Below are 13,237 nucleotides of genomic sequence, written 5' to 3' on the forward strand. Positions count from 1 at the left end.
AAGCATTCTCTGCCAGTTGGATTAGTGATTCTCCAAATGTCAGACAAATTATTATTATTGATAAATGTGTTCAGAAAGACACTGAAATTACTCCTCTCTATTCTGCAGGTGGAAGATCGATCTAAATACGGATCTATGTTTTGGCGTTTTGATGTGCAGGTTGAATGTATCCACCTCAGATTTGGTCAAATTTGATTCAAAATGTCCAAGTTGGTGATCTTACGTGACATCATATGATCATGGTGGTGCAACGAGTTCTGAGGTTTTGTCATGAAACAAGTAGTTGTTGTAACTCATTTGTACATTGTTTAATCTGCATCAATTTTTCACATGTAGAATAAGAGGATTGAGTTTTTAAATGTTTGAAAATGTCTGATTAATTATTTAACTAGTTAATTTTGTCTGTCTGCTTAATCTGGTTTGAAAGGGATGTGTTTGTTGTGTTCCATTCCATTGCATTTCAGTGACCACCTCTTCTGTTTCTTTGTGTTTTGATGTAGAGAGAAGACAAAGGTGGATTTAAAGTGAAACCTAAAAGTTGTATCTGGACAAAGATCACCTGATTCCAGCAAGCATGGATGGAAGACCCACCTGTGACCAGTGTGGAAAGACTTTCACCAGCGCAAGTCACCTAAAAATTCACCAACGCATCCACACTGGAGAAAGACCATATGAGTGTGACCAGTGTGGAAAGACTTTCACCACAGCAGGTTCCCTAAAAATCCACCAACGCATCCACAATGGAGAAAGACCATATGAGTGTGACCAGTGTGGAAAGACTTTCACCATAGCAAGTTCCCTAAAAATCCACCAACTTATCCACACTGGAGAAAGACCATATGAGTGTGACCAATGCGGAAAGAATTTCACCCAAATGAGTGGGCTTACATGTCACAAACACATTCACACTGGAGAAAGACCATATGAGTGTGACCAGTGTGGAAAGACTTTCACCACAGCAAGTTCCCTAAAAATCCACCAACGTATCCACACTGGAGAAAGACCATATGAGTGTGACCAATGCGGAAAGAATTTCACCCAAATGAGTGGGCTTAAATGTCACAAACGCATCCACACTGGAGAAAGACCATATAAGTGTGACCAATGCGGAAAGAATTTCACCCAAATGAGTGGGCTTAAATATCACCAAGGCATCCACACTGGAGAACGACCATATGAGTGTAACCAGTGTGGAAATGCTTTCACCACAGTAAGTTACCTAAAAATCCACCAACGCATCCACAGTGGACAAAAACTGTATTACTGTGACCATTGTGGAAATGCTTTCAGCACAGCAAATTACCTAAAAATCCACCAACGCATCCACAGTGGACAAAATCTGTATTACTGTGACCAGTGTGGAAAGGCTTTCACCAGAGCAAGTTACCTAAAAATCCACCAACGCATCCACACTGGAGAAAGACCATATGAGTGTGACCAGTGTGGAAAGAATTTCACCCAAAGGCATGAGGTTAAAGCTCACCAACGTATTCACACTGGAGAAAGAACATAAAATTGTGACCAGCGTGGGAAGTTTTTCACTAAAGCTAATCACCTAAAAATCTCCCAACGGGCCCACACTGGAGAGAGACCCTACCAGTGCAGATTCTGTGACAGATCTTTTCTCACAGGTTCAAAATGTACTAAACATGAACGTGTCGAACATTTCCACAAAGGACAAAAACTGAACAGTCGTACAAAAAGTAAGACATTGGACTCTAGTGGAAAGAGTCAGTGTCATAACACACCTAAACAGTTTGAATGTTTCCAATGTGATGAAAGATTCTCATCATCCTCTGCCCTCTGCTATCATCAGCGCAGATGTGAATCATCGTCTGGACCAAAATGTCCCTCAGCATCAGATGACAGGAAGAAACACAGTGTGTGTGAACCAGCAGCACCCACTTCTGACAAGAACATCAGACTTAAAAACCTCCAGATCAGACTTCACAGAATCCAGATGTGAAGACAAACATCAGACTGAAGGCTGTGTTTTGTTGTCTTCAGAGTACAGAAGTGTGTTCTAATGCACCACCTTCACAAAACAGTGACGTTACTGAACCTCAACCTGCCACGAGGTGAAAAGTTCAACTAGTGGAGGTCAACAAGGACCTGGTTTCTATGGCGATACTACTTCTCACTGACTCTGTGGACTTTAATCAGTAACTTGTTGTGATTCTGTTACTGGTTGGGGTTCATGCAGTTGGATTTCCATCAGTTAGAAACAACATGATGAACATAATATAACTGAGACAGAATGACTGATGAGCTGGTTGTGGTTTAGTCCCAAACTGAGGCCGACAACATGAAGGAGATCACATTCCACTGGAGGAGGAAGTCTGTTTAGCACAAAGTTCACCACCGAAGGAGATGGTGCAACCAGTCAGTGCTCCATCTAGTGGTCCAATCTGGTACTGGTCTGGTCCAGTATTCTCCTTAATATCAAACTGGTTTCACCTGTTTTACACTGGTCCAACCCTGACCTGTAGAATGTGTTTGATTTGATTGAAAATGCTGAACTACTGATGACTGTGGTAAAGAGGAACCCACTGGATGAATCAGAAACATTACAAATATTTTGTTGTACTATGTTGTATTTTGTCAATTTGTTTTATTATAATTATGAAGTGGATTTGTAACATAAGAGAATATTAGCATGGTGTATTTTCTTTGTGACTGTGGTGATAAATGTGACTCCGATAAAGCTGATGGAATCAGTCCAACGTGGACAAACCGACTCAAACAGGAAACTAACATGTGACTGTGGTCTGTCAGAGACTCAGTGGAGTCTAATGCTGCTGAAAAACCACACAGAAAGGCCTGACATGGTCAAAGCCTGACACCACAGAAGAAGAAGGAGTCAGTAGTGAATGTGTGCAGGGCTCATTCCACTCCTCTAGTGGCTCAGATGGATGAGGACCTGCTCCAGAGGTCAGAGGTTCCCATCCACTGTTTCATTTGAAGGGCTTTTTCTTCTGCCACTGTTTTCATGTTCAGACCTGATGCAGCCTGTGTGTAGAACTGATTCACACTAAAACAGGAGTGAACAGGTGGAACCGCCTCATCAGTCTCCTTGGAGCTCAGTGGGTTCAGGATCAGGTCTGGAACTCAGAGGTCATGGGATCTGATCTGGTCTTGGCTGTAATGAGCTGGTTGTTGGACAGAAGTGGTTCAGTGACTTTATCCTTCCCCATCATCATGTGAGTAAAGGAAGGTGTTTCCTCTCATCATGTTGGGACCTCCTTTAGACAGGACTCATGTAAAACTGGTCCAGAAGATTCTAGATCAGCCGTCCAAATCCAGCTGCTGTTTCAGAGACTTCCAGACCTGGACACGGTCCAGTTCCAGGTCTTCAAATCATGCAAAGAACTCAACTGTTTCCTGTCACTTGACTTAATTGAATGAACCTACTCCCATCTCTGAATGTTCGTTATTTACTCGTCTATGGAATTCTCCCATATTTAATTATTGGGTTTGGTTTTCCATGGAACCACCTACAGTCCACAGTATTTACCATAATCACCCTTTAACACCATCCACACATTATTTGTTCAATTACTTCTTAATGTGACCTTTTCCAGTTTTCAGTCCAGGTGATGTTATATTTGTGATGGAAAAATGTGTCAATAAAGAGCACAAAAGACAAGGCTGGTCTCACATGTGAGTTTATTCACCCTTTGGAAGGAGGAGCCTCTGGAACGAAAGCACAAGGCTAAGGTGGAGGAGTAAAAGGGTGAGGAGGAGCAAAGGCAGTGAGTCTTCTATACACAAGATAATGGCATGGCACACAATGACAGGATTCTGACAGAAAAGAGAGAAGGTTAAATCAGCAAGTGGTGACAAGTGATCAGAACATCATGAAGACACAATGAGATCAGTAAGGAGACGTCCAGAGTTCCTTTGTATGAAGATGGGGAAAAACTAAGATATAAGATGGGGTGGGGGGGCTCTGGTCATGTGAGTCAGTGTGGCTGATAATGTGTCATTTTAGACTGGGGTCAGCGATCGATCAATCGTGTATAATTTTCATCTTATCAACCACAGAAGGAACAAAGAAACATTTGATATTTTAGTAGATAGAGATGGTGGACATGAAAGTTAACGTGTAGCTGCAAATCAAGTCATTTTCTGTAGATTCAGAGAAATGATGACATTAAACGAACAGAGCTTCCATGTGTAGCTTCATCTGCATTAAAACAAGTGGATGCATTAGTGTAAGTACACTGACATAGAAAACTGAAGGATCTGATTAAGATGGTCCAAAAACACCTGAAATCAGAGGACTGCACCCATGCATTTATTAGACATCTAGATTATCTATCATTTAATTCACATTTATGTAATGATTCTGTTCAAACAACGCTGGCAGTTATTTCTCTACTTTGAAGAAACGGAGGATGTTCAGTCCAACTACGAAGTTTTTTCTTGTCAAAAACGTAGAAAACAAAAGAATAAGTCTCAGACTCACAAGAGAATAAACATGTTTTGGTGTCATGGAGACAATAAATGTGACACTGATCCAGAGGGTTTAGAGATCAGGGTTTAGAGAAGACATTGTCATTAGATCTGTTGGTCAACATGAACGTTTGAGTATAATGCTCTTCTTTCTAATTTGGTTTCTTTCTTTCTTTCTTTTTTTTAAATTTGGTTTGTTTCTATAGTGTCTCTAATGTGACAGGATAGTGGATTAGACAGAACCATAGAACCGTGATTTATACTGTTTTACATGTGTGTAATAACGCCTTATTCTGTAAAAACATTACACAAAAGTGACAGAACACATCATTCAGGCATCAGGTTTTAATTAAAGACACATACATATATTTAGGAAATAAGTTATTAAATATCTGTACAATAATACAGGATTTGATTAAGATCATAAGCAGTAAATAAACCTAATCAGTCATGACAAAGTAAATGTTCCTCATGTGTATTTGTGTCTGCAAGTAAACAACATACAGTACAGAAACACTGACCATGTGCAAGAATGTATGAAAGTGTAATTATTGTCAAAACATTTACACAAAACAAAACCTATTATGTCTGTTTGATAAACTGTAACTTAAAGCATGGCTTTGATCCATGTTTGTGGACTTTGCCTTGAACTCCATCCTCCATCTGGATCAGCAGACAGGACATCTCCAACCCAAGGTTCACACACATATTTGGTCTAAATGATGTGTCTCCTTCAGGAGTGTGCATATGTGCTGTGTTTTCCTTCAGCTTAGACAGATACTTAGGACTCTAGAAACATTTTACATCTATTCCCACGTGTTGGTTTTCAGAAACCTTTTCCTATATAATACATTCAGACAGTTTTCTGAGTGTTTTCTGCATCCACTCACAGAAAAATCACCACTTAGTGTGTAATTTAAACTTACATACATTTATTATTTGAATGAATCTATTAAAGATTCAATGTAACAGTTACAATCTGAACCCATAAAGACCCAAACATCCACCTTCAGCCAAAACCATCTACTGATCTAAACTGTTTAATACCTGTTAATCCACTAATCCTATCAATACATGTCAATAATTGATGTAAAATACAGTTTGTCGTCTTTTCATGGTCATCAGATATGACCCATTTAGACGTTCAGAGGCTCCATAATTACCATGGAAACACCGTCATCTTCTACAACATTGATTCACCAGTAAAACCCATGGAGTTAGATCCATGACAGTGGATAAAATGAACAAAAATTAATTATAATAAAAAACTTCAAAATAATAAATAATGTTAAAAAAAAAAAAAGCAAAAAATATTTTAAAATAAAGTAAAATAGATAAATAAAATAAGCATCAAAATGAACAAAAAGAGGCAAAGTAATTAACAAAATGCACAAAAGCTAAACGAAATCAACAAAATATTAAATAATGTGAAAGAAATGAGCAAAAATTTGATTACAATGAAATAAAAAGAATGAAATTAACAAAAACTGCCAAATTAACCAAGAAAATTAACAAAACTGAATAATAAATCAACAAAATAATAAGTAACATGAAAAATATAAGTCACAAAATGAACAAAATTGAAGGGAAAAAATTAATGAGGTAACAACATGAACAAAAGCAGATTAAATAACAGGTGGAATGTATATTAAAAATAATAATAATAATAATAATAATAATAATAATAATAATAATAATAATAATAATAATAATAATAATAATAATAATAATGAGTGCGTCCATGGAAACACTGTCATCTTCTACAACTTTGATTCACCAGTAAAACCCATGGAGTTGGATCAATGACAGTGGATGGACACACTGGGTTTATGTTCAGTTAATGATATATTTTGCAGAAAAAATAATCTTTTTCTTCAGTTTTCTCTGTTTCTGATATAACAACTATTAACTTTAATCCGATCTTTAATGAACACCTACATGATCAGTGAATTAAATATAGGAAAATACCTGATTTTCACTTAAAAATACAAAATACAGAAGGTAATATTGTAAAGAAATGGTGATAAATCACTTAAGCAGGGTTAAAAATAGAGAAAAATTCATTTGTGAACTGCCACTAAAGAAGCATCAGGTCTTTATGGGTTAAATGTTTGTTATTAATCCTGGTTTGGGCCAGTGTTATTTGTAAAGTAACTAAAGAGTGACACCAGGTGGCGCTCTATGACCATCTGGTGAGAAGCTCCTCATGGTATTTCCTAAACTTCAACTTGTTTCTCTTCCTACATGAACTTTCTTAATGCTTTCTTTCTTTCTCGTCTCTGATGATTGTTTCTATTCTACTTGAAGACTAAGCTGAAAACCCAGACTATTGCACGACTTTAGAGTCACTGTTAGTCACAACTCCAATGAAATAATACTATAAATAGAATATATAAGTGGTCATGTACACTGTATCATGTTTACATTCTACATTTATGTTTCACCTGCATGAAATTAAACTCTTTTAACAGAGATGAAGTAAAAAAAAAGTGCAATGAAAATGTTCCTATCATGATGGATCTTTTGAATTGTTGACATAAAACATTCCTTTGTCATGATGTTTGCATGTTTGAATGTCCACAATGTCCACAGTGAAAGACAGATGAGGGTAAAACTACTGGACTCAAACATTTTCAGTTCCTCTGTTAGTGCTTGTCCTGTCAGGAAAACAGAAGTGGAAGTTTCAGTGTTATATGACAACCACAACACTGACTACACAGTGTACCACTGGAAGGAACTCTTGTCACACAGAGCTGATGTCACTACATTCCCAACAGAATTTAACAAACAACATGTCTGATGCCTCATGATTCAGTTCACAAATATAAAACTACATTTCCTGAGGCCATTTGTTTATTAAATCATTGCAGAAAATGCAGCTCATTTGTATTTTATATGTATTTACAGGCAAACAAATGGCTTCTGTCTCACCTTTTTGTCATGGTTTTTGCCACAACAGCAATGGTGAGAAGAAACACGACAACAAATATGATGGAAAGGACGATCCTGACAAGAGATGGTTGTCCTGTTGAAAACAAAAGAGGACAGTTGGTTTATTATTTATTGATTAATCATCTATATTACCTGTATATATGTTATATTACCTGTATATATCCTATATTGTCTGTATATATCCTATCGCCTGTATATATCCTATATTACCTTTCTATATCCTATATTACCTTTATATATCCTATATCACCTGTATATAACCTATATTACCTGTATATATCCTATATCGCCTATACATATATCAAGTAGCTGGGATAGGCTCCAAGCGACCCCTGTGACCCTAGTGAGGATAAAGCAGGTTCAGAAAATGAATGAAATGAATACCTGTATATATCCTATATCACCTGTGTGTGTGTGTGTGTGTGTGTGTGTGTGTGTGTGTCTATATCCTGTATCACCTGTATATAACCTATATCATCTGTATATAACCTATATAAATATAAATGCATACACAGTGTGTGTGTGTGTGTGTGTGTGTGTGTGCGTGTGTGTGTGTGTGTGTGTGTGTGTGTGTGTGTGTGTGTGTGTGTGTGTGTGTCTGTCTGTCTATCTATCTATCTATCTATCTATCTAAAACCTCTATATATCCTATATTACCTGTATATATCCTATATTAGACTTGGACAGACTTTATTGTCAGTCATATGTACAAGTGTATACAGAATGAAATGTGGTTGCATTTGCTCACTCCAGTCTGAAATAACAGAATAAAAGTAGAACAGCAGTGGCAGAGCACAGACCTCATTCAGTCCCAGTCACAGACACTGGGAATGAGTCCGACCCACAGGTTCAGGACCTGCATCCAGGTAAATACACTTCTATCAGACTGACACAATATGAACTCAGGATAAATATGAAGATAATTGATTTAATAATTATTTACTTAGTGATTCCTGTGACCTGGACACATGTGATCACTGCTTTCACTGTCAATCAGCAGCGGAAATAAACCACGTCTTTTTCATCTGAATTAAGAGGAGATTCATAGTTTAATAATGTACGTTTGAACATTTCAGTCTGGAAAATGTTTATGGAAATGGATCCAATCCATACATTTCCCATAATCTGAGAATGGTTTTTGTTGTCCTCAGGTAACTCAACATGAGTTCAGTCAACACCTGTCAATCATGTGCAGGGACTGATGAACCTGGATCCAAACTCTAAATGTGTCTGACTACTGCAGCAAATATTCAGCACTGGCACTGACACCTGGGGTCCTCCATCTGGATCTGTGGGACCCCCTTTGGAGGACCAAAAACCTCCAGGCCCCCCTCAACCCCAACTACATTGGAACAGTGGTGCAATTAGAACTGTGATTGAAAGAAACATCAATATTGGAACAATACTTTTGGCTTTTTTTTTTTTTTAATCATTTGTTAACTATAATTAACGCTCCTGCAGTCTTTTGTCAGAAATGACCTGTGGTTCTGTATATTCCTACATTCTCTCTCTCTCTCTCTCTCTCTCTCTCTCTGTTCTCGTCAGGTTGAACGGACCCTCTGAATTCCAATTTTGAGTATAAACTGCCCTCCCACTGTCTTTGTTGGGTCAAAGAGGCCCTATCGAGTTCAAGACGAAGGCAGCAGAAGGGTTAAGTTCATAATTTAAGTTCAAAATAACTACAATTTTTACTTGAACAATATAAATAAACTCAGACTGCTCCCTGAGACAATATTTTTACAAATAAAAATAGGAAACATGCAATTATCTACAACTATGACCATGGCAGTAGATTGGTTTGGTGGACGTCCCTAAAATGAGTCCAGGGTGCTCCAACGCTCAAACATTAGTTCCACCTGAAACATGTTCTAACCTGAAAAACAAAACAAACACCCAGGACTGATCCCATGACCCCCCTGGTAAAACTTCACACACACCCTTTGGGTCCCGTCCCACAGTTTGAGAACCACTGGATTAGACTGAACTAACATTAGTCCAAGTTCAATTACAAGCCTGGACTGGCTGGAATCTCCAACACACAACCACTGCTCAGCAACACTGGAAACCAACAGGAAACAGGTCAAAGGTCAACCCTGTGAGCCCCTCCCAGCTGAGGAATCCTCTGTACCACTGAACCCAAACCCATCCTCTATGGACTCATTTATGGAGGAAAGGTGTTGGTTCTGTCCTCATTTACTGAGGTTTTCATCTCAGGGCAGATTTGACCTGCTGACACAAAAGATGGAAGAAGAATACGAAGAAATACTGATGATCTGTCACTGAGGATTCATCCCAAAGTCAGTGGGATCTAGTTTGGGTTCTAAATGTGATAGAACTGGAGGTAAAGTTGGACCCAGATAATGGTTCCTATCAGTCCATGAAGTAACGACAGTAGAAACTGTTGTAAACATGTTCTCTGTTCTGACTCCTCCTCCTCTCATCCACTTCATGTTGGCTTCATTTCTACTTCCTCTCCAAACGGCAGCAGCTGTGAGTCTCTGCGTCTCTCCATGAAGGTAATGTTGGACCTGTTTGACTCTCATCTCCTTCACTGTGGGTTCTGTACTTCAGTAGAAACAGTAGAAACTGGATGAGCTTTAATCCATGTGTTGGGGTCCGTCTGAAGTGAGTGTGATGAGACCAAGCCTCAGAGTAGAAGCTGATGTGAAGCTCAGTGGTTGAACTCAGTGTTGTTGTTGTTGTTGATGATGATGTTACTGAGGGTCAGGGTTTTTCTCCTCACTGGTCCACTAAACTCCTCTGGACTATTTAGATGAGACGGGACTGTGTGTTGAACTGGTAACTTTACCATCAATGAAGTACAGAGAAAATCAACAGTCATTAGATTCAAAATGGGGGAAGTGAATCTCAGCTGCTTCGTGACAATGCCTTGATTTAATGTTACACCACAGAAACAGATACTTAAAAACAAGAAGTGGTTCCAAGTGTTTCCTGTTGACGTTTCTGCAGCTGACCCACGTCTGAGCCTCAGGTGGTTGTGGACCAGCTGAACCACTGTAAGGGGGGGTTGGACTCGCTGTCCCACATCCATCAGAAGGAAGTAAGTAAAGTTTATTTATATGGAACTTTTCACAGAAAGAATTCACAAAGTGCTTTAGAGTCAAATCAGAAGTAGGATCCACAGACAAACACAGACACACAGCTGTGTCCACAGACATAAAAACTAAAGAACATGGTCTGAAAACCCACAGCTCATTCAAAGCCTGAGGAAACAATAAGGTGTGCAGCTGCTTTGGAAAAGACTGAACAGAATTTAAAGGGCAAAGTGATTGGAAATGTCATCCATAGTCTGGGGCACTGCTTACAGGCTCCGCCCCCTCTAGTGTTGAGGTGGGTGTGGGGATGACCAGCTGGTACTGACGCCATGATCTAAGAGCATGTGAGGGTTCTACAATCTGACCAACTGGGACATGTCAACCCTACATGACTGCAGACTTAGCTGACAGTGTGGGGGTGGTGGGGGGCATGTGTTTCTACAACACTAATTAGTTCAAATCTTCAAACCAGGGCTGAACCTCAAAGCAATGGGACCTCATGACCCACCTAAATATACACACCACTTTTAATTGGCATTAGTGGGTGTGTTTTCTGTTCCATTCTAAGCTTTCACACATGTATGTTCATGGTGTGTCAAATACCACACACTAAGGGTTAGGGTTGTGTGAACCGCAGATTTTGGCATAAATTGGCACGCCGTCAAATAACAGGCAAAAGGACAGAAATGTGTAGATACAGCAGCCAAACATCATAAGAACTAGAGTGACATACAACAGGACTGAATCAGATCAGTGTGGATCAGAGCTGGACTACAGTAGGTCTGTGAACAGCTGGAAATGAAAGGAATACGACACCAGATTAAAATATGGACTGAGTCCATTTCAGTGGAACATGTAATAGACAGATCCAGATGTGCTTTGAATGAACAGCACAGACTCAACAGTTTGAGAATCATGTGACCAAAACACCCCAAACTGTGGTGTTTGACAGACACACTGTCCTGGTTTTGTGTTCCTCTGAACAGCTGAGTTATTTCACAGATATGTGGACTCCTATTGGAGGATCCAACACACTGACCTTTGACCTCTGATGTCACCCTCAGATGTCAAATCTAAACCAATCAGCTGTTGTGTCCAAATAAACCACATGTTCATGTTTGAGTGCAGACACTTAAACCTACAGAACATTAGTGTCATTAAAGGTTCGAGGCAGGTTTCCAGTGGTCTGGGCATGTGTTAACCCATCCAAACATTAGCTGTTCAAATGAGTATACTGTTCCAGTTACATAAACCAAAGGAACTGATAAAACTGATTTGGTCGGTGTTTATAAGGACTTTGATGACTGACATAAATTATATATTTTTTTTAAAAATGCCAAAATAAGCCAGGTAACGGATCCAAAAAAAAAGAACATCAGTGTTTTTGTACTCAAACAAATGGTTAAAATGTCCTGTTTCAGACAAAACTTCACATAAAATACAATTAAATATGTGAACTAATATGTGTTTCTGTGACACCAGTTAGTGTTGGAACAAAAACGAGCCATAATTCAAATTTCATTAGGTGCAAAATCAGAATCAGAATCAGAACCATATTGGCCAAGTATGTGAACACATACAAGGAATTTGGCTTCGGTTTTTACAATGCTCACGACATACAGTTCTGACATGAACCCAGAACAACATGAGGACCTAGACTCAATATAGACAAACAGTCCACTAGAGACTAAGACAACAACGGGTTGAGATTTACAGTGGATTTACAATGTAATATGTACAGAGTGCAAACTGGACTTTTTATACAGTGAGTGGATGTGTGCACCCCGTCTATTAAAAATATATGTTTATGTGTATATTATTTACAGTGGGTTTCCCATGGTAATATGTACAGAAACTGCAAATTGAAGTATTTACACAGTGAATAGATATGTACAGGAATACAGTCTGTAAAAATATATGTTTATATATATATATATAAAAATAAATAAATAAATAAATAAATAAATAATATATATATATATATATATATATATATATATATATATATATATATATATATATATATATATATATATTATTGTCGTGCAAATAGAGTTGTTTCCAGAGTGCAAATTAGACAGTAAGTAACAGATCCAACCAGACTATCGTCTCAAAAGCACCGACTATTTAGTTTGAAGAAAACAAACACATAAGTTTCCAACTACAGCTGTATTATATACAACATATGGAACATAAGGAACCAGTACCTGTCCATCATTAAATGGAGTACCTGGATTTTCTTCTTTTATCAGACATTGTTAACTAAAGATGACAGTTTGTGCATTCTGCTGGAACTGAAACCTCACTGACCAGATCCTCAGGAGGGAACCCAAAGGAGGTTTTCTACCAGGACTTTGACTTTCATTGCACTTGGACTTTCCATATTCATAAACTTCCTCTAATCCAGGGTTTCCCACAGTGGGGTACCCTTACCCCCAGGGGTACTTGGAAGAAGCCCAGGGGGTTCTGGAAATATTTTTGGAAAAATCTATTAAATAAGTCATCATGTACTGAATACAAAATAAACTAGAAGCACTCGGAGAGCGCAGACCTCTGCCAAGGCTGATCAGTGGCCCCCCCCTGTGGGCCCCCCCCACGCCAAGGAGGTTATGTTTTTGCCAGGGTTTGTTTGTTTGTTTGTTTGTCTGTCTGTTTGTCTGTCCGTTAGTGTGCAACATAACTCAAAAAGTTATGGACAGATTTTGATGAAATTTTCAGGGTTTGTTGGAAATGGGCCCCCCCGTGGGCCCCCCCACCCCCGATCACCACCAAAA

The 13,237-nt window shown here is 38.7% G+C and overlaps 2 protein-coding genes and 1 pseudogene across 3 annotated transcripts in view; 2 read left to right on the forward strand and 1 right to left on the reverse strand.

Annotated features, from left to right (window-relative positions):
- The window catches only part of LOC115436275 (zinc finger protein 664-like), a 1,196,486-nt pseudogene that overhangs the window by 960,112 nt on the left and 223,137 nt on the right, over positions 1 to 13,237 (reverse strand).
- Positions 1 to 13,237, forward strand: part of LOC115436332 (zinc finger protein 850-like) — a 308,536-nt gene that overhangs the window by 269,826 nt on the left and 25,473 nt on the right. The window lies entirely within an intron of this gene.
- LOC115436306 (zinc finger protein 239-like) overlaps positions 1 to 13,237 on the forward strand; it is a 48,378-nt gene that overhangs the window by 12,074 nt on the left and 23,067 nt on the right. Inside the window, exon 2 of one of the 2 annotated variants that reach the window (XM_030159149.1) lies at positions 501 to 3,810. In XM_030159149.1, the coding sequence (XP_030015009.1) occupies positions 575 to 1,513 (939 nt within the window). In that variant the 5' untranslated portion in view covers positions 501 to 574 and the 3' untranslated portion in view covers positions 1,514 to 3,810. Of the gene's footprint in view, positions 1 to 500; positions 3,811 to 13,237 lie in introns of those variants that run through there. The other variant, XR_003937796.1, reaches the window with a different exon arrangement.

This window comes from Sphaeramia orbicularis, chromosome 16 (assembly GCF_902148855.1).
Source record: "Sphaeramia orbicularis chromosome 16, fSphaOr1.1, whole genome shotgun sequence".
Taxonomy (NCBI): domain Eukaryota; kingdom Metazoa; phylum Chordata; class Actinopteri; order Kurtiformes; family Apogonidae; genus Sphaeramia; species Sphaeramia orbicularis.